This window comes from Hydra vulgaris, chromosome 14 (genome assembly GCF_038396675.1).
Source record: "Hydra vulgaris chromosome 14, alternate assembly HydraT2T_AEP".
NCBI classification, from domain to species: Eukaryota; Metazoa; Cnidaria; class Hydrozoa; order Anthoathecata; family Hydridae; genus Hydra; species Hydra vulgaris.
In genome coordinates, this window is record NC_088933.1 from 25,017,320 (window position 1) to 25,044,840 (window position 27,521).

At 27.5% G+C, this 27,521-nt stretch overlaps 2 protein-coding genes across 2 annotated transcripts in view; one reads left to right on the plus strand and one right to left on the minus strand.

The window, feature by feature from the left end:
* The window catches only part of LOC101240476 (ankyrin repeat domain-containing protein 26), a 74,170-nt gene that overhangs the window by 33,726 nt on the left and 12,923 nt on the right, over nt 1-27,521 (minus strand). Inside the window, exons 8-12 of the mRNA XM_065817753.1 lie at nt 21,961-22,030; nt 15,359-15,437; nt 14,646-14,671; nt 5,570-5,729; nt 3,911-4,404 (exon numbers count right to left, since the gene is read on the minus strand). Of these exons, the coding sequence (XP_065673825.1) occupies nt 3,911-4,404; nt 5,570-5,729; nt 14,646-14,671; nt 15,359-15,437; nt 21,961-22,030 (829 nt within the window). The remainder of the gene's footprint in view (nt 1-3,910; nt 4,405-5,569; nt 5,730-14,645; nt 14,672-15,358; nt 15,438-21,960; nt 22,031-27,521) is intronic.
* LOC136090489 (uncharacterized) lies at nt 23,456-26,260 on the plus strand. The gene is made up of 5 exons (XM_065817189.1): nt 23,456-24,466; nt 24,573-24,677; nt 24,848-24,968; nt 25,104-25,258; nt 25,670-26,260. The coding sequence occupies exons 1-5, from the start codon at nt 23,456-23,458 to the stop codon at nt 26,258-26,260; spliced, it is 1,983 nt and encodes a 660-aa protein (XP_065673261.1).

Genomic DNA, 27,521 nt, shown 5'->3' on the forward strand with positions numbered 1-27,521 from the left:
TTTTACCCAGCACTGTTGTCAACATACCTTTTAAATGATTTTACACATATTGGTGGTGTAAGATATTGTGCCTGTATTAACGCTTTTTCTTCATGTTGCAGAAAACTCTTTGCAATTACTACCACTAATGATAAACCTATAGGACCGGCATCTTCTAAGGTGTGTATGTTGCTTTCATGTAAAAATAACAGTTTGACAAACACAAATCTAAAACTTTGAATTAAAGACAGGACTGTTACAGAGTTGTTCTAGTAAAATATCGATTGATTCTTTAACTGGTATTGAAGGGTAAAGATTAACAATATCGAAGGAAACTTGAAATTCACCAGGATCGATATACCATGATTGAGCACATTCAACAAATTGTTTTGAATTTCGAAGTTTTGTTTTTTGTTAAGATTGGAGGTAGGTTGAATGAGATTTAGGTTTAATGAGGCAGAATCAGAATATTTTTTCGACTTGTTAAATAATCAACACACAAATATCAAATATATAATTGAAAAAGAAAGTGATTCACACACAATAAATTTTCTTGATCTCTCTATAACAAATCCGGAAAATATCTTTTTATTATCTATCACAAAGATGCAATAACTAATTTGCAAATAAAGCCGCATTCTTGTCACGATCCAAAAATAATTTATGGTGTATTTAAAGGTTTTATCCAAAGAGCTTTTGCATCATGCAGTAAAGAACACATAAATCATGAATTAAAGTTTCTAACAGAAATGTTTATAGAAAAAATGGTTATAATAAAAGAATACTTCAAAACATTGTCAAAAAAATAAAAAAAAAAAAGCAAAATAATCAACAAAACAACAACAATAACATCAAAAAACTAGAACTTAATTATATTTCTCTACCATTAAGTAAAATTAAGTAATCAACTAAAAAAGATATTTAAAAGTGCAGGCTTTATTCCAGTTTTTAAATCACCAAAAAACCTTCAACAATTATTAACTGAAAAAAGCCTCGCCTTCCCAACAACTCTTACCCAGGAGTCTACAAACTGGATTGTTCGTGTGGAAAGTTCTATGTAGGTGAAACAAAACTCAAGATTTCAACTCGCATTTGCCAACATCACAAACATACTTTTGAGGGAAAATAGAAAAATTTGGCCATAACGGAGCATTCTAGAAGTTGCCATGGTGCCTTTGGCTGGAATAAAAACAACATGGTTTAAGTAGAGGTAGACTATTTTAAGAGAAAAGTGAGAGAGTCCTTGGAAGTACAGTATCACCAGTGTTCTCCAAATGAAGGCGGTTTGAATGAAGACGACAGTGATTACATCACGTCGTCGTTTTGGAAACCTTATTTTTCTTATTTAAGACGCAGGAACACATTACATTGAAGTTTTATTATTTGTTTGTTTTTTAACGGTTTTTTATATTACTTGAATAACGAGGGTATATATAACCCCTAGAAATATTGTAATTTAATATAAAGAAATTTATAAGGATAAGTTTACATACTATACCAGATGTTTCAACTTAATTAAATCTTCTTGAGTTTTCATTTTTAAATTGCTTCTTTCTTTGTTTAATATTGTAGAGAGAAAACAAGAACAAAAGACAATTGTTTGGCATTCTTTAAGACTTTAATTGGCAATTAAAGTTTTAATGAGTTATCAAATTTATTCATTGAAACTTTGATCTATTTTAATTGTGTACATCGCTTTTAAATACAGTTTTAAAAGGTTTAAATGATTAGTTACATATATTGTCTTCTTTTATTTTTATTTTCAAATTATAAATGTAAAAAAAAAATGCTAAATAGTATTTAATTTTTAACAAAACATTTTTGACAATTTCCACGATCCTCTTGCAAATTTTCAAATAGCTAAAACAACTTTTTAATTGACGACTGTCAATAAAAACACTACGTTATATGTAGGGTTGCTAGATATCTGGCTTTTACGAAGGAGAACACAGTAAAAAAATTTATTTTTACAGGTTTGGCGCTGTATTGTTCTCCATAAAAGCCAGACACCTGGCAACCTTAATTAAATGGAAAGTTTTTGAATATTTAAGTTTTTAAATACTTTAGTATTTTAAAGCTATAATCTTTAAAGTACTCAAATAAAATTTTTATACTTTTTTTACATTTGTATTTTTGTTCATCTAATTTTATATTAAAATTTTTATCATTAAATAAATTTAAAAGTTAAAAAACTAATTTAAATCGAAAGCTTTTAAATTAGGAAATTTTCGAAAGCTCTATAACTTTTAATTAAGAAACTTGGTTGGCTTGACGATTTCTGTCAAATAGAATGTTTGTTAAAAGAACTTTCCTTGCAATATGCTACTTTAGCTAATTTAATTCAAATAAGTAACAAAGGCATTCAAGGGGCAGAGTGAGATTCTTTCATCACACGAGGGCAGCAATTAAATTTAATTGGCACATTTAAATATCTTGTATACTTGGTATTCAAATAAAAAAATATATTTAAATACAAAATTTTTTTTTTCAATTTACAAATACAAAATTAACATAAATTTTATTTTTGTAAATTAAAAAAAAATTTTTTTGAATTTATAAATACTGGTTAATAATTAATAATATCAAATTTTAATTATCTTCTTTTATGTTTTACGCAACTATAACATAAATGATATATTTTATCATTTTATTTTTTTGTTGTTGTTATTTTCGGTTTATTTTCCCAGTTATTTTATTTTACCGAACATATTATTAATTCTTCTAATAAAAGAACATTAACTTATTTTAAAGTATAATTCTTAACATTTAAAGTAACATTCTTAACTTAAGATAAAATTAATTTTATCTTAAATAAATTTCAATATGTTTAATAAAGTAATTTATTAAACATTGAAAAATCTTAACTAGAGAATAAGTGAAGTAAATTAAAAATTAAAAAAAAGTTGTTTTTAACTTTGAATGAATAATCTTGCTTGTTGACAACAACACTTTTTTACACATGATCAACTTAATTAATTTCTTTGTTGCGGGTACTAATTGTGTTTTTTACATAGCGTGAGACTTTTTTATTCTAAGACTGATTTAATTTTTTTTTTGTTTTAGTAATCTTATGACCTTTGGGAATTTTAAACCAAATGGGAATACCGCGTTATACGCGATGCCATCAGGCTGAGTAACGCCCTGTTAACTGAAAATTAATTTGTTTTGCTTTAATTTATATTGAAAAGGCTGTTTCTTTTCTAAATATATAGTTCTTAACAATTGTTTTGAGTTTTGATTTGTTGTGATTTGTTTTGTATTGTCTATAAATATGTTTAATAAGAACTGAATTTTGTCAGCGAAATATCACAAAAAAAAGTTTTGTTAGTATGCAGCTGTTGTTTATGCTTTATACTATATATATATATATATATATATATATATATATATATATATATATATATATATATATATATATATATATATATATATATAAATATAAATTAATAAAAAAATATATATCTAACTTAAGCTCAGACAGAAGCTCAAGTTAGAAAAGAAGCTTCTTCCTCATCACCCAGCTGAAGGAGAGACTGACATTAGAAACTTAAGTTAGATAAGTGTTCTTTTAACTAATTTAATACTCTCTGTTCTTTAAAAACATTGACCACTTTTTGTAAAACACACTAACTTTTGACACACACATATTTATATATTATACATATATATATATTATACATTATATATATATATATATATATATATATATATATATATATATATATATATATATATATGTATGTATGTATGTATGTATGTATGTATGTATGTATGTATGTATGTATGTATGTATGTATGTATGTATGTATGTATGTATGTATGTATGTATGTATGTATGTATGTATGTATGTATGTATGTATGTATGTATGTATGTATGTATGTATCTATATATATGAATAAATATGTATAAACACATATACACACATAAACCTTTTCATTTTCCCTCATGTTGTGCACATCTTCTAAAATATCAGTTGTGTTTTTCTGTACTTGCTGCTCAACAAATTCTGAATTTTCACTATCCCAACTTGAATCTTCCATGTCTTCAGAAATAGAACTACTCTTTGTTTTCTGAGCCACTGTAGCCTTTCTGTCAACCTCCTCAAGATGTTGATTGATTTTATTATTTTCTTTAATGTTCTCATCTTTATTTTTATTTTTATATAAAGAACTATCTACTTCACTTTCCTCGCTATCCCATTTTGAATCAGCTTGTCCCATTGAAAATTCGATATCATTATTGTTTTTGTCATTTTTTGGTACCTGATCAGATGTGCCAACTTCATTTATGAGGTCATGACTTGACTTATTAAAGTCACTTATTGGTAAGTCACTAAAATCACTAGCATCAGATTGTGACCAAGAGTTTCCATTAAACTCTATATCCAATGGAGGAGGAGGGATAATTGCAATTGGCTTTGAAGCTAAAATGAAAGATTATTTTATTAAAAATTGTTTTTTATTAAACAATTTATATGAATTGTAAACTAAATTCCAATTAAATATAAATTAAATCCTAATTAAATGTAAATCCTTAAATTAAATACAAATTAAGTCCAACTAAGCATAAAACTCAAGCTAAAGTCAATAATATAATAATGTAATTATAAAAAATTAAAAACAAATTAAAAACAAAAGGTTTAAAAAAAAAAAGATATAACCATTGTTCCTCTATTGCTTTCTTATACTAATCAAAGTTCATCAAAGGCTTGAAAAAAATTAAAGCAACATTAAAATTGAAGGAAAATAAAAAATTAATTAAAAAATCTTTTAGTGCTCAGAAATAGGGGTCATAAAAAGAAATACATCCTAACTTTGTCTCCCCCTAAAAATGCTGTAAGTTTCAAAGATCAACATTCAAATGATTAAAAATATAAAGGTCTTTCAAAATCTTATTTCCTTGATTACATAGCATCAACAATGATTCCACAAATGATAAGAAAAAATATTTAAGGCAAATAACTGAAAGAGTAACTGAAATGGAATGATAAGAGAAACTCATATCTGAATTACATATCTAATTCAGATCATGTCCAGCTCCTTTAAATGAAAAACAAAAATTATCTGAATTTTATCTTCATATCTTTATCTCATCTTTGACCTAATAACAAATTTTGATTTAAAACTTAACTAAAATTTGAGATTCATTATGAAATCATCTAACATCAATTAAAGAGCTGATTATACATTAAAACAATCCCATCAAAATTAAAGACAATGCAAAACAGTTTGACAAATTTTTTTTTTGAGTTAAGCGCAATAGAATAAAAAAAAATAAACAGAACTTAATATTATATACATACATATATATACATATATATATATATATATATATATATATATATATATATATATATATATATATATATATATATATATATATATATATATATATATATATATATATATATATATAAAGTTGAACATTTAAAGAAATAAAATAATATTTTGTAAAAGATATAATCTTCAACAAACTTTTGTACTTTTTTGGATAAACAAAGCTAACAGAAACGTTTTAAGTGAGAAAAAACAACAATAATAAAACACTTATGGAAACAAAATGCTTACAGAGCATGAATTTGATCTTACTTTTTTTATTTTTGGTGTTTAGTGATTCCTCTTCTGACTTATTTACTTCCTTTGGCAAAAAATTATTATTTGCCTTCAACAAAGATTCATTTTTTCTTTCTATGACTAGTTGTTCAACATTTGTTTTTAACGTGTCAATTGTGGATGTGGTGTTGTTAACCTGAAAAAAATACTTTGTTAATAACAACCTAATACTAATATTAGCTACAGCATATCTTTTTTTTTTTCTTTTTTTATAATTCACCTCCCCAAGGCCAAAAAGGCCACTAAAGATGAGGAGTCTACTTGTGGTTGTAACCCTCTCTCAACTCTATAACTCCAAAACACGAACCTTGACGAACAAGGCCGCTGCGCGAAAAAACAAGTTGACCGCGGTACTACCAGGAACATGGTGGGAATCGAACTTGGAACCTCTTGCTTATGAAGCAAGCGCTCTACCACCACACCACTACCACATTATCTATAAAAGCATAACTGTAAAAAGAAAATGATCGATAAACTGATTTGATTGATGAGCCAAATAAGTTTTTTACTTAATGAAGTATGTAGTGATGGAATATGTAAAGACAAAACTGTTTTTTTCGTCTCAAATTTTTTATACAAAATATTTTAGGAAAGTTATTCAATTCTTTCACCGAAGATTGTAGATCATTTGAAGGCGCTTTAGTTGTTTAATATGTAGATGCATTATTTGTTTAATTAGTTGTTATGATTTTTTCATAAATGAAAACATTTTATGATAATAAAAATACTATTAAAAAAAAAAATTTAATTTTTTAAACCTACATATAAAACATAAGTTACATATTGAACAGCAAACTACAAAAAATAATTTAACAAAAAAATGATAATTAGATAACTAACAGACGACTTGCAATAAAAGTTTTCTACTCACCCTTAAATCATAAGGTCCCTTAACTTAAGATTAGGCTAAGCACTTATCCATTAACAAATTTCTTCACGACACATAACAAACTAGTATCTAATATAGCAGAACTTTAAAGTTTATATAAACTCTATATAAATAACTATAATAATATTAATTTTGATTTTATTTTATATAATTCTACCAGTGTTAACAGAAAAAACTATTTTTTATTAATTTTTCAAGAGGCGGCTGAGATATACCGGGTTTTTCATTTTACTTGTCCCTAGAATTCTTAAAATGATATACACTGATGATGCTGTTCAAGAACCTAAACACTTAAAAGAAATTCTAATACTTTGTTTACATAATTTATACTGTAAGCTTATTATGTAAACATATATTAAAAACATTTTTTTACTTCATTAAATTTCATAAAGACCAGTAACCAACCAAAATCTGACAGGGATAGAATTTTGATAAAATAAGCCCAACAGTATAGCTGGGATGCTTTGGTATTGATAAACCATAATATTTTTCTTTAATAAAAATTATTTTTTTACTATAAAATTACTGTTGCTGTAACACACTTTAATTTTTCCCTATCAATTCATGTATCACCTGTGACCACATGTGTTATCTGTGAACACATGTGTTATCTACTGGACCATTAAAGTTAAGAAAAGGCCACCTAATGGTTAATTTTGCCAAAATTATAATTGTTACCCTGGTAGAACATAAAAGAATTGAATTAGGTCATTTTTTTTATTTCTCAATTTAATTGTTATAACCAATTACCAGGATCTTACTTTTTAAAAAAGCTTAAGAAATATAATTAAAATTAGCTTTTTCTAAGCAGTTCTAACTAATATATTTCACATTATAGTCCAATGTTGCTCTATTTTGATAACAGCTCTAAACTTGTTAGACTTTATAACTTTCTTCAGCTTGTGTTTCTATTTGGTTCATCATAACTGTAAAGATCATCTTTAGACACAGTTGATTTGTGACTAAACATAATTTAGTAGGACCAATCTTATTATATGCATTTCTTTATGTAATAAAATGTTTACAATTTAATTTTTTTTAAATTAACTTATTTTTATTAATAACTATCTATTATTATTTAGATAAAAACTGTAAATTGTATGATTCAGGAAAACACAAGGATGGAACATGAGGATGGAACATGAGAAAGGAACATGAGGACAGGAGAGAATTTCAAAGCCATGTTTGTAAGAGAAACTAGATGAATAAAGTTTTTTTGATACTAGAAACATGATGAATAGAGGCTTCATTGTTCATGCTTAATAAAGAGTCCTATAAAACAAAGAGTCCAAACTATCATTGTGGAACCAACAATGATAGCTCACTTAAACAGCAACCATGTTAGTATATGAGAGACGTAATCTTACAAGAATGGGATAGAAACCAACAATATTTATAAAGCATTTTTAGACCTTATCTCAAAGTGAGAAACGAAAGCACAAAAAGAAAAGTGTAAAGAGGTGGTAAATGAAAGCACAAAAAGAAAGGTGTAAAGATGTGGTATATGAAAGCACAAAAAAGAATAGTAAGAGGATTCAAACCTGACTTTACAAAAAATAGGCAAATCACTATGTTAGTATATATGAACATAGTAGGCCAAATCTTGTTCATTCTTTTTATTTCTGACATTTGTTTCTGAAAAGGTAACTTCCCATCTGAAACTATTCTCAAAAAATATGCTGATGACATCCTGACCTACATTATCTACAATAAAGTTCCTGCCTCAACCAATTGTTGATGATGTTGCACTGTGGTCAAAATTGTCAACAGCTATAAATACCTTGGCATCCTACTCAATGAGAATCTTGATTGGAATGAACAATGGATAAAAGAGCAAAACACTATAAAAATCAGTTACATTCCTACTTAAGTGCCTTTAGCAAAATTCTTAGCTCAACCTTGTACAAGTTTACAGGTCTTATGCTATCAGCCACATGATATATAGTGTTCTTGTTCTTACATAAAAAGATAATAAACATATACATAAAAAGGCCTTCCGTCCATCAGATTTGACACAACCAACTTAAGTCACTTCAATATTTGCTTTGACATTAAAGAACTACTCGACAGAATCTGTATTTATAAACTAGAAAAGATCCTTGCTGACACATACCATCCTATAATCACCAAATTAGCTTGCACCAATAGCAAAAACCATGACAGATTCCCATTTGCTCTAAATACCGCCAAAACTGCTAACTATCAATAACCATTTATCCAAAAATACCTCTGTATTCTTCGTGGTGTTAGTGACCTCTACATCCCTCGCAATATTAGGAGCTCCGCTGCCTTCTAAATACACAAACGAACTGTACTTCACATACTTGAACTTGCATTCTTAGTTAACTTTAGTATCACATTTAGCATTAGACAAAATTGTTGAGTTCATTATTTGTAACTATTTGTAACTATATTTTGCTACTCATTTTTTAATAAAAGTTTACAAATTAAGTTAAAATTACCAACAAATTTATATATAAGCTTATACTTACTAATATATTGTTAGTAAGTAAAAGCATATAACAACTGCAGTCTTTGCAAATTAAAAGATAATAACCATCAACACTAAGACATAAAAATAAAATAAGCCTTAAAAAGAGGAAGGTTTGGTGAGATTTACCTTTTTGTAAACAAATAAAAATTCACTTCAAAGATAATGTTTATAAAGCACAGATTGAAACAATATGGTTCTAATATATAATATCTTTATTTTTGTTTTACTTGTTTTACTTTGTTTTAATACTTTTAGATACTTAATTCATACTTTAATTAAATATAGGTTATGGAGTTGCCTCATTCCTGCAAATCAACTCAAAGTTGTAACAAAGGGTTCCTTACGTAGTCTTGACAATGGACATTAAAAGCACTAACAAAGACACATTTCATGCACATAATGGCATTATTTATATTCTGATATTTTTCAGCTGTTAATGTAATCAGCCTTTATAAGAGCTATCACTGAATTGACTACCAGCCGACCTCAGAACCAATAAACTGAGTTTTATGGTATACCTTCATCAGGAGATAACAGAAAAAGTTACCACTACCAAGGAGGCACAAGCAAAAACCCATGAGCAGAGTCAAGAAAATCTAGTGTTCATCATCCTAGACAAAAAATACTATGACACAAATTTACATCTGCTAAATTTATTAGATAAAAAAGAACTATAAAATTAGTCAACAGAAATTTTTCTGCTTACCCCTTATTGCCTATATGCAGTTAACACCTAACCAGAATGAGTATTTTTATTAAGACACCATCTCTAGCCTTTACTCAACCGAGAGTCCCAAGGCAAGGAATTTTAGATTATATATTACCAGCAGTAGAGTGAATATGATAATTCTAATCCTGACCTGAAAAGAACCGCTTGATAGAGAATAAATATTCATACATCTCCTTTAGAATGCTATGCAAAGCATTTAAAATAAAAAATGCTTAGTAAGCTCACTTAGAAGTCAAAAATTTAATTTTTTTTTTTTTTTTTTTACATATCTTCCCTTCCAACAAGGCTGCAAGTAACCGCTATAAGAGTTTTATACCATTGTAAGAATTTTCACTGTAACCACTATAAGAATTTTCTGATAAAACCTAAATTTTAATTTTGTTACTGAAAAAATTACTTATTTACTTTGATGAAAAATAGCCAGTTTTTAAGTAAGTTAAAATTACTATCAGTGAATATAATATCGAGTTTATTGAGTTCAGATTGTGACCATTAGTGTTTTTGATTTGAATACTTTTAAAAACATTTTAGTGCCTTTTTTTTTAACATTTTTACTTCCAGTAATGCTAAAAGCAACCACTAATAGAGTTGGAAGTTATTTGAAGAAAAAAGATGAAGTTTATAGAGCTAAACAACAGTCGACAGACAACTTAAAAGATTGCAAACTATATGAATCAGGAAAATAAGGTAAAGAAAGCGAATTCCAAAGAACAAATGTTTGAGGAAAAAAGCTAGACAAATAAGAATTTTTGGAGCACTTAGGAAAAGTCACAGTGAAAGGATGAGACTTAATTGAATGACAAGTAATACGATAATGAATTTTAGTACATGACACAAGAGATGCTAGCTCCTTAGAGTGGCACTCATTATAGTATTTGTAAAAAAGAGAAAGAGAAGCAACAATATGACAGTGTAGTAATGGTTGGAGGTTGGCTCCAACTATGTTAACAATGCATTTTTGCACCTTGTTTAAAAGAAAAAGGACATAATTGGAAGATCCACCCCAGATACAAGAACGGATTTGAGATTTATAGAGATAAAAAATAGAATCCGGAGTAAGAAAGTGGCGAGCACGATAAAGTGATGCAACCTTAGCAGATGCTAATTTTGCAATTGATTTGATATATGGTTTCCAAGAAAGTTTGGGAGTAAGAGTTAGTTCTAGAAGACAAAGGGTAGATGACTCATCGAGTACATTACCATTCATAAATATAGGAAGATCAAGACTATTGCAATAACGATTAGCTGAAAAAAATTGAGTTTTATCTGAGTTAAAATTCACCAGCCACTGAGAGCCCCATGCTGTAGCAGAAGCGAGATCCTTTTCAAGCTCAAATGCCCCCTCTAAGCAAATCAGAAAGTGTTGGCTTCTTACCAAGAAAAAAAAAAATATCATCAGCAAACATCATGGTAGTATCATCATCGAAAAATACCACCTTAGATTTGAGAGTCTCTGGAAGATCATTAATATAAATTAAAAAGAGTATAGGGCCAAGGATAGGAACCCCTGAAGTTATAGGATATGAAGAAGAGTGCTGTCCATCGAGGACAACTACAATTTTACTATAATTGGTTAGGAACGATTCAATAATCTCAAAAATGTTAAGTGATACACCGTAAGAAGAAAACTTATGGAGAAGACTAGCATTCCAAACTTTATCAAAGGCTTTAGAAATGTTGAGAGCGATAGCCTTAGCCTCTCCACATCTATTGAATGCACAATGAAACCTATCAGTTAATGCCGATAACAAATCAGCAGTAAAATGAGAAGATCAAAATCCATATTAATGATCAAAAAGTAAATTATTATTCAAGATGAGAGATTAAGTGTTTATTAATTAAAGACTCAAAAATCTCTCTTATGATATGAAGAAGACTAATGGGGCAGTAGTTAGATCGCTCTCCAGATAGGGATAACAAATGTTGCTTTTCAGCAGGATGGAAAACAAGACTCTGATAAGCACTTGTTAAATAGTTTTGAAAGTATAAGCTCTTCAAAAAAATCTGATCCAGTTGTTTTTAAACAATAATTAGACTATTAATGAAAACAATTATTAGGTCTGAATGTTATGTAACTAATACTACATACACTAACTTTAGTTTAGGCATTTTTTGCACACAAAAATCAAAAGTACCAACATATGCAGACCTAACTATAAAATATCACTGATGTCACTTACAAAACTGATTGACATCATAAGTGATACTTCATGATGGGGCTGAAACCATTTAAGTATGATTGAGAGGCATTATGACCAAAAAAATTTATTTTTTTGATTGCAGAAATATATTACAAACATCATTTCAAAAAAATTCAAATAGATATTATATAAACACTCACACGCGATCACCTGATGGCAAATGCCAGTTAAATCTTTTAAAGGGCTACTAGAAATATTGCTTTGATGCAATTAAGCTACTCAATTTTTTTCTTTTTTTCTTTCTTTCTATTAATTCAATAATTCCATAAGATGAAAAAATTTTACATTTAAAGTAAATTGTTTGTTTTGTGTTTTAATGAAGATAACTTTTCTCAGTTACATATTTTTGATGACTTTTTAATTATCTAACATAATAATGCAATAAGATTTTGCAAATATCGGTATTAAAGTTTGTTTTATACTTGTTCTATTTCTATTATTCCATGTTTTATAATTAGAAAAAAATAAAATTGTTTGAGCAATAAATTGTTTAAAAATTAAAATACTAGTTTATGCTTAATTGTTTTTCGAACTTTTTTTACGTATTGCGAGAACAGTAACAGAAATAAATTTATAAATAAAATACTTTGATGAACATGGGCCACGACATTTTTAGTAATTACTCTTGAGTCTTTGATTTTATTTTTTTAAAGGGGGAGGGGGGACTATTATTAATTTTTGGAAAAATTTTCCACCCACCCTAGACTTATTAATCATGTCATTCATGTAGATGTTTGCTTTTTCTAAAATTAAAAGGGCGAATTTTATTATTAGTTTTTAATAATTATTTTGGTTTGATAAATATTTTATAGTTAACCCATAGCACTATATGTAAAAATGAACAGTACAAGAATTACACTGAATACAAAATTTTTATTAAAAAATGATGACGAATTACTCAAAAGATTAGCAGACAACTGACGTTAGATAAACTTTTATTCTCAGTCACCTGGCAGGTGACCGACTAAAATCCGACTGTACACCACTGTACATATATATGCAATTTAATATTTATATGCAAGTCGTGTAAGTAGGAAGCCTTATAATCTCATATCATATGGTCAAGATCATACCGCCTCCTGAACAGAATTCAATACACAACTAAAATGACAAAACATCATCATCGTTATAATTGTAATATTTATTTTGCGCTTGCATGAGTTGGGTGTTTCTCACAATGCAAATTCTCCATAATACGCAAACTTAGGGTGTTCACTTTCCTTAAGTGAAGTTTTTTGTCATTTGTAATGCACTCTCCCAAAGTTTTCCTATATTTACATATTTGTAAATATGTAAATATAGGAAAAAGAGGTGTATTGGTAGGCACCTTGTATGCCTACCAAAACACCTCTTTTAAGCATTGTAATGAAAATTTAAATAAATTTAAAAATTTCTTAAGATCCACAAATGCAACCCACAGATCTATTTTTATTTCCAAAAATCTTTCTTGAACTTGCCTTAAAATAAATGTTACCTGTGTAGTTCTTAACCTAAAACCAAATATTATACATTTAATAAAACACTACTCCTTATTTTGATGTCAATAATGATTTTTAAAATTTTCATTACTGGTCAAGCAACTTTATTCCTTAGAATAAACCAACTTCTATTGCATCTCTGCTGCACTAGAAATTGCTTAGCCAATTTCTGGTGTAAAATTATTTTTTGTAAGCCATGCCTAACAAACTGTCAATCCTATACATCTAAAAATATAAGCAACATTTCTCCTTCAATATTTCTTAGGCTAAAACATATTCCACTAAGTACTCCCTTAAAACCAGTAATCATTTTTTAAAACCTTACTTAAAACAATGTAGAAATCTTTCTTTAATCTCTTGTTCTACCCGTTTTAAGTGTGTATGCTAAAACTATATAAAGCACTGACCTTCTAATAGCTAATCATAATACCATCATTTACTCATTCATCTTATCTCAACTAAGCGATTTATTTTTTTTTGCTACTAAAATACTAACACATAACACTCTGTTGTACCCAGCCCAGAAGAACTCATGCCAATAATCAAATCTGATTATCTAACAATTTTCTCTTTTGCAAGCAGCATCTACCTAGCTTTTTTTTAACTAACATTTTATCAATCTCTTTACTACTTTTTAATATAGAACCCACATTGGCGTACTAAATCTTCCATCTCACATCAAGTAGTTGGTGTTAGACATACTTTCTACTGACCAATGACACCTCTTATTAACCCACTTAATAGGAGATGCAATATTTCTGTGTTTTAAACTTGATATTATATGATTATAAATAGCTGAAATTTAAACAATTGACCTATGCGGTACAGATTTCTAAAAATCTGTACCGCATAGATCAATTGATCACTTTTTATACAAAAAAATATTTACAGATATATTGATAAACCCAGCATATCTGATCGAATTTATAAGTATATAATAATACAAGTCTTCTTCTTTTGCCAATTTCACCTGCAACTTAATGAAAACTATATTACAATACAAGTTAATATATTTTAACATTACTTTCAACATTAGAATATATCTTATGTAGCTAGAAGTGCTCAACAAAATGGATACGTTAAAAATAATGGACTACTTTAAAACTCAATAATCATATTAAACACCAAAAAAAACTAAAAAAAACTCATTATTACAACATTATTATAGGGGAACACACAGTTACACAAAGATATTTCTGTGCATGTGTAAATTATGTATTTAAAAAGTTAATGCATTGTTTTACTTTTATTTTCACTTACCACATCTAATTTCTTTTTTTCGATATCTAAAGGTAATCAAAATGAGATAATTTAAGAAATAGTATCAAAAGTTGTTTAGCAATAACAAACTAGTCAAAGGAGAAACTAAACAAAAAACTAAGAAACAAAAGAAAAAACAATAAATAAGAAATAACAGAAAAAACACTAAGAAACAACTAAAAAACACAAAGACAAAGGACAAACTAAGGACAGACTAAGAATCAAACAAAACAAAGCAAAAACAAATACAATAGAAGCTAAAAAATCAAAAACTGTAATAAAAAATTAGGCAAAAGCACAAAACAAACATTATAAAGAAAACATGTCCAAATCTTATTAATAAAGTATAAATAAATATTATTGGTACAGTGTATCAAAGCAAAAATAAAAATAATCACTTTCAATTCGTTTCTTTTTAAACACTAAATTATTACTGCTAATCGATTAAGTTAATATACAAATTAATTTTTTTTTTACTTGTTATAAATTTCATTTTTTTCATTTAGTTGTTATTTTCATTTGAAATATGTCATTTTGCTTTCATTTACTAACAAAAACTTATTCAAATCTCCTTTTGTAATTGGTTGAACATGTGTACATAATGAAAGCTTTTGTTAAAAAAAACAATTAAACAATTACAATATGATTACATATTATACATATATATTAAAAACATTTATATTTGTAGGAAACAAAATAAAAAATCAATTTACCAGTTGAAAGAACTATATGAGAATCCTTTTCAAATTCTTTTTTCTTTATTAAAGATGAGAAATTAAAACCCTTTGGTATCTAAGTAAATAAACATATTTTGTAAGTTACTATGGGCATAACACTAGTGAGCATTACTAAAAGTTATCCATATTAAATTTTTCAATGAAAAAAAAAAATAGTTAAAAAATAATATCATTAAATAAAAATATAATAAAAAATAATATATAAAACAAAAAACTTTGATAACTGAGCCATGGTCAATTCTTAGATTTTTTTTTTTGTTTTTTTGTTATTCACCTCCTCAAGGCCGAGAAGGCCACTACAGATGAGGAGGCTACTTAATAGTGGTTATAACCCTCTCTCAACTCTATAACTCCGAAACACGAACCTTGACGAACAAGGCCGCTGCGCGGAGAAACGAGTTGAGCGCGGTACTACCAGGGACGTGGTGGGGATCGAACTCGGAACCTCTTGCTTATGAAGCAAGTGCTTTACCACTACACCACTACCGCATAATTTTAAATATAGGAACCACTGTTACTATTTTAAAACCTTAGTTGCAACCACAAGTCACAGGTATATTGTATACAATAAATTTGTAAATATTTTATAAAAAAATCATAAAAGCTTTCACAGAATTATACAAAAATAAAGTAGCATAAGTTAGTTTATGCTAAAACTACCTATTTGGTTTCAATTGTTTTAAAAAGATATTTTATTAGTATTTTTTGTTTGCATACTTATTTGCATTGTTATTGTTTTGTTTTGGTAATATTAGAACTTTTATTTTATTGTGTTGTCATATTTTCTTCCAGTGATATGGTAGGTGATTTGATTATTTTATATTTTACATTTGATTTTATATTTGATTAAATTATTTTTATTCATATTATAAAGTGGATTTACACTTTCAATATTATTTCATCAAAATATTGGTGCCTTACAAATTTGGATATGGTTGGGTTTTTACTGCAGTATGGAATAGATGTAAGTCGCGAAGTAAAGCATAATTGGCAATGACATTTATCTGACGGAATAGATTAGTTATTAGTGCTGATCCTCATCAAAATGCCAGTAATAATAGACATGAGGAGATGTTTATTACTTAACCACTACATAAATTATGTTTACAGATTAGCATTAATGTTTTCTTTTCCATTTTTAGGCCTTACATTGTTGTATGCATACTTTTTATTTTGTAGTCAAGTTTTTGTTTGGTTATATATTTGTTATACATCTTTGTTTATTCTAAATGTTTATAAAAAAAATTTCTTTTGCTTTTTATCATTGCAAGTATTGTTTTGGATACATTGTCTTATTTTTATCATCGTATTATTATTTTTTAAACATTCTTCTATTATTCTTTATTTTTGTAGCAAAAATAAAACAGCATAATAAATACACTAAAAAAGAAAGTAAAACTAAAGTAGTATGGTTGAATGTGAATACAGTAGCGCAAGAATATAGCAGCACAAGAACATAACAGCGCAAGACTATAGCAGCACAAGAATATCCAGTGCAAAAACAAGACTTATAAGACCTTTAAATTGAATGAGTTAGAGTCAAGCAGTATTTAGCAATGAGAATTCTAAACTTATAATAAATTATAAAAAAATAATAAAAGAATAGTTTGATGTACTACTTAAAATTTCAACAAAATAGTTTGATGTTCGCAAAATTTCAACAAAAAAGATTGAATATTAAAGCATAGTAAAAAAAAAAAAATTGACTACTTGCTAAGTTTGAAAATTACCTCTTTTAATGAAACTAAATAGTTAATTGATTTTTTGTGGTACTCCACTGGCTAAATGAAACTCCACAAAGTTTTACTAAGCCAGTGGAGTACCACAAAAAACAATTTTGGGGCTGTAAATGTTTACTCTATAACTGACTTTTTAGACTGTTTATTTTTTCCTTTTAAACATCTTTACTTCCAACAAGGCTGCAACCACTAGTACAGTTGGAAGTTATTGGTTGATAAAAGATGAAGTTTATAAAGCAAGATAACGATTAGCAGACAACTTAAAAGATTACAAATTTCATGAATCAGAAAAACAAGATAAAGGAAGCAAATTCCAGAAAACTGATGTTTGAGAAAAAAGACAAATAAGAACTTTTGAAGCACTTAAGAACAGTCACAATAAAAGTATGAGACTTAATGAAATGGCGAGTATCACAAGAGTGAACTTTAGTAAATGGCACAAGAGATGCAAGATCTTTAGAGCAGCGCTTATTTATAGAAAAAATTTATTTATAGAAAAGAGAAAGAGAAGCAACATAACAACTATGTGCAATCGTTGAAGGTTGGCTGTAAGGGGGGTCCAACTATGTTTAAAATATGTTTTTGCACCTTGTCTAAAGGAGAAAGGAAATTTGAATAATATTGTTTTATTAAAAAAAAAAGATACCACAGTTATACAACACAATCACGAAGTTCAATTGCAAAAATTAAAAATTGCTAAGTAACAATGAACACACATGAGATTAATTAAATTAATAATTAAGTAATAGTAAAAGCATGTAATTAGGATGCCATTATGATTCAATAAAGTTGCTATAAAAAAAAAAAATTAAATAACACATATAATCATTTAAAAGTAGAATGAAGATCTTCCTACCAAAGCCAAATTTACTAAGTAATATTAATATCAATAACAAGGTAAATTTTGTTTAAGTTGGTTCAACAAAAAAAAACACAGATATTTTCAGTATCAAATAGAAGTAACACAAGATTTTTAGTTAAAAATATGGAAGGAATAGTTACAGTAAAATGGGGCAATTTCTGAATGACAAGTCACATATTATTGTGTTTAGGTAGGTGGAACAATAGATAATACCTCACTTAACCATCTACTATTTTTAAAAAAAATAATCAGAGACAATCATAAAGTAGAGGACTCAGTAAGAGTATTTCCATTTATCAGAATTAGAATATTAACATTCTTATCACAATGGTTAGTCCTAGGCTGTCACTGGAGAGAGATCAGATTCAAAATTATGTAAAGAGCAATAGCCCTTACCACATTGCTTCTGTCTAACCTATGGTAACCTATGGTAACTTATGGTAAGACCATTCTGTCATAACAGTTAACAAATCAGCAGTAAAATTAAATTTAATTAAATCTTTTTTTTTAAAGAGAATTGGCATGAGAAAATTGAAGAGTTTTTCGAGAACACTAATGTAAGACTGTGACATGAATATGTTTAGACCATAGCTATAGAAAAGTTAAAGTAAAAAACTACTTTAAAAAATACGGGAATGATAGGATGTCAGGAGAGTGTGGTCATAGATTCAAAAAATGAATTAGAAAAAAAGCTTATTGCAAACAGTTCTGCCTTACTCGTGGGAGAGGTAATAAGATCAGACCCATGTATGAGAGATAGAATATTTAAAATGTTTTTGTTAATGACACTATTAAAGTTTTTCTAAAGTCTCTAGAATCTAACTTTCGAGATAAAATAAGAGATTTTATTTACTGAGAATAATCAACCTAAGCATTAAACAATACCTTTTTTACCCAGAGACCATCACAATAATAAAATTCTATAAAAAATCACAGTCAGCCTTACATAGCTGTAAATAGTGCAATGGAAGGGTAAATCCTATGTAAAAGAAGTGCAAAACAAATGAAGAGCAAGAAGAAATTGAATACAAACTATGGTCAGAGACATAAAACAAATTAAGGAGCAAAAGTATGTGATTTGGCTTGTTTGAAAAACGAGGCTCAAAGTTAAATATCTGGGTTAAAAATTTAGACATTTTTTGAACTTTCGAGTCAGCACGGGTAGTGGTATAAAAGCCAATAAGTGTGATAAGCATTAAAGTCAACAGCAACAACAATAGTAGCTGAGGGATAATAAGAAAAGGCGTGGCCAACTTGATCAAAAACAATTTAAAAAAGATTTAAAAAAAACTAAGATATATAAAAACTGCTAAACATGCATACTCTGCTCAAATGATGATATAAACCAAATCAAAGCACAGCTTAACAAACATATTAAACGTTTACAAGAATAGTTAAAAGAAAATGAACTCCTAATGATTTTTAACCTTGACAAAATCAAGTTGCTGCTAACGGATGATGCGGAAGTTATCGGACAAAATAAAAACGTCAATAACTTATTTATAAATAAAAAAACAAACTACTATTACATTTTTTTTAAATAAAGCATTTATCTTTTAATAAAAATATATTATTTTTTATATGAAAAAACACCACCATCTGCAATTGATCTCAATTTTGCTCTGACGCCTTTCATATGCGACTGTAAAAAGTTTAAATCCATTTCTTGTAGTTTTAGTTTAATGCAATCAATCAAAACTTACTCTGTTGAAGCTTACCAATCTCCCTTGTAAACCTTCTGTGCCAAATGTCCCCAAAAATTTTCAATTGGTCGTGCTTGAGGCACATTTGGGGGATTGGATTCTTTATCAACGTAATAGACATATTGGTCCATCCAATTTAGAGAATCTTTAGAATAATGAGAACTTGCTAAATCTGGCCAAAATAAATAGTTAAAGTCTCCATGATACTTGTCCCCTGCAAAACAAAAGTATTTTTTGTCATCGATGACTAGAAGCGATTTTGTGTTAAAGAGTTGGTTAACTAGTTTCCTGCTTCTTTTCTTTGCCTTTACTTGTTGTTCTATAGTGTATTTTGGAGTCTTTTCACGTTTTCTATATTTAATATTCATTTTTTTTAACTGCCGACCAATTGTCGATTGATTTACACTGAATTTAATACCTATTTTTCTCTGACTGACCCCTATTCGATTGTTGACAAGTTTCGTTAATTCGGCTTTCTTTTCTCTAGTCCAGGATGTCGGACGACCAGGGTGCTTTCTATCAGAAAACAATTGAACAGTTTCAAGTCTTTTTAGGTTATCATATATTGTACTTCGAGCAAATCCTTCCTTTTCAAAATGATTTACAATTTATTTTTTTTTATATTAGTTTTATATACAAAAAACATTTTTAGTCGCTTTCGAAAAGATTCTCGTTCAGCTGCATTTAACCTCATTTTAAATAATTGTTTTTTAAATAATAAAGTTTATATTTCATAGAACGTTTATGCCTACGCATATAACCACAAAAACTAATTATTATGCTCAAATAATGAAATTAGGATTTGTCCGATAACTTCCGCATCACCTGTTATTCAGAGCTTACTAGCATATAAAGAAAATGTTAGAAAATAATGATAATCTGGTGGAACTTTTTAGAAATATAATGATCAACATGAATAGGATTTGCACATTCAAGAAGACTTGACCGCTCTTTGAATCTAAACTCTCACTACCCTTTAAGAAAATATTTTATTTTAGAAAGTGATTTTTTAATAAACAAAGCTGCTATTTAAAGTTTTAATAAAGTGGTCCTTCTGTTATTTACCTATATACTAAAAATAATGCATCTGGATGAATTAGAAACCCATCTTAACTTTTTTAGCACTGTTTTTAAGATTTAATTGTTTCTGACCCTAATTAATTTAAAAGATCCTAAACCTTAGAAAACAAAATATCTGTATGTGGACAAGACATTTTATTAAAAAAATAAAAGCATCATTTGAGCACTGCAATGTGCGAAACAACTGTGTAAATGCAAGAAATATATTGTTGCATCTCCAATAAAGTTAAATTTAAAAGTATTAAAGTACGAACTTTTAATAAACATTTTTTTTTAATAATAATATTGTATTATTATAAAATTTATTATAGTTTAAATGTTTTTTATGATAAACCGAATTTTTAGTTTTAAATTTGTTTATAACATTTAATGAAAATTTTCATTAGGCTTGTTTAACAGTTTAATTTTACAATAGTATTCATGTGTATTTATACATAACTTTACAATAGTATATGTGTATTTATACATAATTTTACAATAGTATGTGTATTTATACATAATCAAAAATAGAACTTGTTCCACTATCTACCTAAAACAATTTTACAAAAGTGTTGGTGTATATTGAGGGGGTATATGTATGTTGCTATGATACATTATTAACAAAAGAACTTGTTCCACTATCTACCTAAAACAATTTAAATATAGGCATGTATATTATGTGTAGTAAACTATTGCAGATCCACTGTAAGCCTAAAACTTGTAAGTCAAATAAATTTGGCATTATGGACAGAAACTAAATTTGACAGAAAATAATACCACTATTGCTTAAATTCCAAATTAAAAATAAAAAGAAACAATACTTGTGGGAGCAGAATAGAGATCTCCAGGTCAAACATACCATACTTTCTGTTACTTACAGCAAGTCCAAATATATTTTAAATAAACAAGTTAACAGAACACCACATAATACAAGTCATAAAAGTTTTCAGTATGTAGTATGCAATAAACCTGCATGTTTTTAATAAGTAGAAACACTAGTTCTACCAAAATAAGTTTTTTTTTCTTCTAAAATAAGAATCTTTTTTGTAAACAGTTATAAAAACTCCATTTTTAAAAACATAATCCAACAATTCTATATTTTAACAATTATTTCAAATAAGCAAAACAACAATAAAACATAAATGATATAAATAAAATAATTTAAAAAAATAACTAAATATAAACTAATCATAGAAAGAAAAAAAAAAGGTTTACTTTATGCTGTTTTGAAAGTTTTTCTGAATCTGAGTCTGCCCAAGAATTGTCACCAAGCTTTTCTGAAAAGCTAATATAATGCAATTCATAAAAATTATTACTTAATATTTAAATATTATACTGTATGTATATATACATTTATATATATATATATATATATATATATATATATATATATATATATATATATATATATATATATATACATATATATATATATACATACATATATATATACATACATATATATATATATATATATATATATATATATATATATATATATATATATATATATATATATATATATATATATATATATGTATATAGACTGCTTATATATGCATATATATATATATATATATATGTATATAGACTACTGCATATATGTATATAGACTACTGCATATATATATATATATATATATGTATATAGACTGCTTCATTTTGGGGTCATGAAAAAATTTAAAGTACCATGGAGTTTTATCTGCTGCGCAGACCCCTATTTTATTAGTAGATTTTTTTTTTTTTTTGAGTTTTAACCACTTTTAGGGGTTGCTCAAGTGCCCTAATGGTCTAATTTTAGACTTATTTACCCTTTTTTAAGCTTACTTTCAACACGTTTGAGCGGGTTCTAAAACTCAAAATAATTCTATTTTTTTTCTTTCCAGAGTTTCTTCTAAGTTAAAAGAAAAAAAAAAAAAATGCATGGTAATTTAATTTGCTTAAAATATTTTGTCTAAACCTAACTAAAAAATTGCATAGTTATGCGGATTTTTACCAATTTTTATGCTTCGCATTTACTTTAATACTTTAGCGTACTTGCTTAAACACGTTATGCGAATTACTTTTTAGCAAAGACGATATTTAATTTTCATTTAAAAACGCGGGAAATAATTATTGATAACTTTCATGATACACTTACTTCATATGCTTATTAGAGCTATTTACTACAGTTTTATTCATGTCGGGAAAAAGTAAGAAAAAAGTAAATTTTTTGGTTGGGGAATCCAGGTCATCCTTACCAAAAGACAAATTTTCTACAGAGCAAGAGGTTTTGCAATACTTCTTGCATTTAAAGGAGAAGCATCCAAAACAAAAAGAAAGTAGAATTATCCACTGTCCGTTGACAAAACACTTTGAAATCAGATGCCATAATGAAAAGTCTTTATGCTGCACTCTTTCAAAGTTAATTGCACCTTGGTTGAAGGGTGGATTTCAGATTTTGCAATTACAAACAATTAGGTAGGTACCAGACTGTATTTGTTTTTGTTTTATTTGTATATTATTAGAGGAAAACAATTAATATAACAAATATCTGCTGTTAAATAAATTAATTAACAGAAATAGATGTGTTGTAAAATGTTCAGAACCTACAAATCACATTTTTTAGTAAAAAGATAGAGAAGCTGATCCTAACTTCGAAACTGTTAAAAAAAAACAAATCAAGACAAAGTTTATCAGAAATTGAAAAAAGGAGGAAATTTTTAACTCAGATGAAAAGGATCTTTTGGATTGCACCTGAGCTCGATACTCTGGTTGCAATCATTAAAGCTGATAAGAAAAGAAGTTGTCGAGACAAGACTGAAGATATTGCTTTTTTATTAGACCAATTAGGAGATAGAAAAACAAGAATAGGTGGATTAGACACAAGGTACATTTCCTCTGTTAACAGGAGTTTATCCAAGTTTGAAATGAGATCAAGTTTGAATGAAACCATGTCAGAGAGTGAATTCAGCTCAAATGGATCCGATAAAAATGAAGATAATGATGATTTCCCGTATCCAGATCCAGAGTTAAAGAAGAAAGTCAAAAAACCAGATACTGTTCTACTTCCAAAAGATATTCTCAAGAGAACTGCTGGTACTGCTGTTGGGGAAGGATTAAGTCATAGGCAGCATACTGCCATGGTTAATAGTATAATTGCTAAATCAGGTGGAAATATAGATGAATTTAAATGTTCAACCTCTACAGCATTAAGAGCAGCAGATAAAGTCATTTATAATGAATCAAAGAGGATCAAGGACCATTTGAGAAATTTCAGAAATAATAATAAGAACATTTTAGTTCAACTCCATTTTGATGGAAAAGTATGTCATGAATATACTGATGGGAAAAAATCAGAAAAAGATCGATTAGCAATATTAATAAACGGTAACATGGAAACGCACCTGTTGGGAATTCCAGCTATTTCTTCCGGAACTGGCGAAAATCAAAAAAATGCGATCAGAGATATCTTGAATTGCTTTGACCTTACAAACAGTATACAAGCTGTTACATTTGATACAACCAGAATCAACACTGGAAACAAAAATGGAGCTGTTTCTTTACTGGTAAATGAAGTTTTTCAGCGACCAGTTTTATCTATTGCATGCCGACATCATATAAACGAGCTACACATAACACATTTCTGGAAAAATTATCCAAGTAGTGCTACTTCTGGACCAGATAATATGCTGTTTAAAATATTAAAATCAACATGGAATGATCTTGATGTAGAGAACCAGGTAGGGTTTTACAAAATTGGTTAACATTTTTGTAAAATATTATTGTACCCTAGTATTTCTTCAATTTTGAGCTCTTTGATTTTTTTTTGACATTTTAAATAAAAAGGTGTTGAGAAGATTGACTATTCCAGATGAAACATGGCTTGGTCATCAAAAGCATGAAAGCATAACGTTCTGCAGAAATATTATCACCCATGGGTCTCTGAAAAAGGTAGCCCGATGACTAGATGTTTTAATATGTAGTTATGTATACAATATGTACTATGAAGTAGTAATATATCCTAGATTTTTCTTGTTTAATTCTATTATTCTTTATAAGACAAAAGTATACATACCTATGTTTATTGCATTATACCAATATACTTCTGGTTTAATTTTTAGGATGGGGCTACAAGGAAGGACTACATTGAGCTGACAGAGCTTACACTTATGGTGCTTTCTGAGGAAAAGTACAAGTTTCGTACACCCGGAGCAATTCATCATGCCCGTTTTATGGCAAAAGGTAGAGAGTTTTAGGTTTATGATAGGAAAAAGTCCAAAGTTAAAAATTATAGCTTCATAGCAAAAAAAAATGAATTTGTTATACATGATCAAATATTTAGCTTTTCAAAAAAAATAAAAATGTATATTTTTATAGGTATCTACTACCTAAAGCTCCAGCTTATGATGGATGCAATACCCAGTCTGACAAATCGACTGAAAAATGAAATTACTGAAGTGGCAACTTTTGTGGCTGTTTTCTATACTACCTGGTTTCTCAAAGCTGAACTATCTGCTGTGGCTCCTCGTCAGGTAGGTACCAAGTTAACAAGTATGATATATATATATATATATATATATATATATATATATATATATATATATATATATATATATATATATATATATATATATATATATATATATATATATATATATATATATATATATATATGTATATGTATATATATATATATATATATTTATATATATATATATATATATATATATATATATATATACATATATATACTATATATATATATATATATATATATATATATATATATATATATATATATATATATATATATATATATATATATATATATATATATATATATATAAGGATTCTATTATAAATAAAAAGTTTTGATTAAAAGTTTCTAAAATATAAATTTTTTTAAGGTAAGCTAGTTACTTAACAATTTTTTGTTTATCCAGGATATGAGAGCTCTTTGGCAAATGAATAGGTTTAAGGAGTACAATTTGATTGGGGCAGAATCAGTCATTGAATCAATCAAACGGCACACATGGTTTCTGGACCCTTACCTTGTTGTTCTTGCCTTAGCTGATGAAAACTGTGAAGAAAGAGGTGAAATTGCTCAAAAATTATACAGCTTTGAATTTCGTAGCTTAGATAAATATTCGTTAGCCCGAATAAAAGCTAACATGGAGGTCCTCAATTCTTTAGACTTCAGTGGACCGAAGCCACCAAGCTTAGTTGAATTGGTCACAGAAAATTCGTGGCTTTTGTTCCTTATGATAGGGCAGAGTAAAAGTGACTGTCAATGGATGAAAACCCCGCCAGAGTATTGGACTTGTAACGATTTCTACTTAAAATTTAAAGTTGCTATTTTTAATCTTGCAGTTGTTAATGATTGCTCTGAAAGAACTGTTAAACTCATAAAGGACAACATTGATATTGCCAGAAAGGAAGAAAAAAGACAAGATTCACTTTTATTCATGCACAATTACAAAAGGAAGTATGTAGGAAAAAGAAAAACCTCCAAGAAAAACAAAAAAACAATATAAAAATATTGCATAATATTTGTAAAAAATAACACTATTATTAAGAAATATATAAAATCAAATCGCTAGACGTTTTATGACTTTACATATCAACAAAGTTATTACGTTGCGTAAAAATTGGAAAAAATTGCACTAAATTTGGGATTTTATAAATAGATTTGCATGAAATATTTCAGATAAATAAAAATACCATGCATTTTTATTTGTTTTTTCTAACTTAGAAGATACTCTGGAAAGAAAAAAAATTTAATTATTTTGAGTTTTAGAACTTGCTCAAATATGCCAAAAATAGGCTTAAAAAGGTCTAAATTCAGGCAATTGGGGCACTTGAGCAACCCCTAAAAATGGTCAAAATTGAAAAAAAAAAAAATTCTATTAATAAAATAGGGGTCTGCGCAGCAGATAAGACTCCATGGTACTTTAAATTTTTTCATGACCCCAAAATGAAGCAGTCTAATGTATATATCTATATATACTTAGAGCAAGTCTTAAGTCTTGGCAAGTTTAAACAAAGCTTTAAACATCAAATAAACAATTTTAAAAGTACCAAACTTTATTACCACTAAGTCCAGAAATCTCACAATAAATTTCCACAGAACTCTCACAACAAACTTTAACAGAACTCTCACAACAAATTTTAGCTCAAAAATTTACAAAAGTGAAATGATGGTTGAAAGAGTTAAGAAATCACAAGATCCTATAAAAAAATCCTCAAAGAAATAAAAAAAAATAAAAGCAGTTTTTCATTTAAAGCCACTTGATAAATTGTTGACAAAAGAAAAAGTATGCGACAGACAATGTAACTTAATGCAAATTTTTTTTAAAGCATTTAAACAATTTTGGGTAATTGTAAAAAAGATATCGCAAAAAACAACACAATAAGCCAAAAACATTAATGATTTGGAAAAAAAAAAAAGGAAATGACCTGCTAACAAGCAATAAAATTTTACAAGCATAGATAACAAAGGTGAAACACCTAACTCACAAATCTCAGCAACAACCAATCAGAATTTTTTTTTAAATAATTATTAAAAAAAAAAATTTATAAAACATCGGCAAAAAAATTTAAAAAAATTTTTTATATCAACTTGTTTTTAATTTTTACATAAAAATTATTTAAAATAATAAAAATATTATTATTTACCATAACAAGTAAAGGTGTTATTTTCATTTCTTAAATAAGGAACAATAGTTCAATAAATAGCTTTTACCATTTAATGAAGTTCTAACTAGAATCCTTATTATAAACAAATGTTATTTTTTT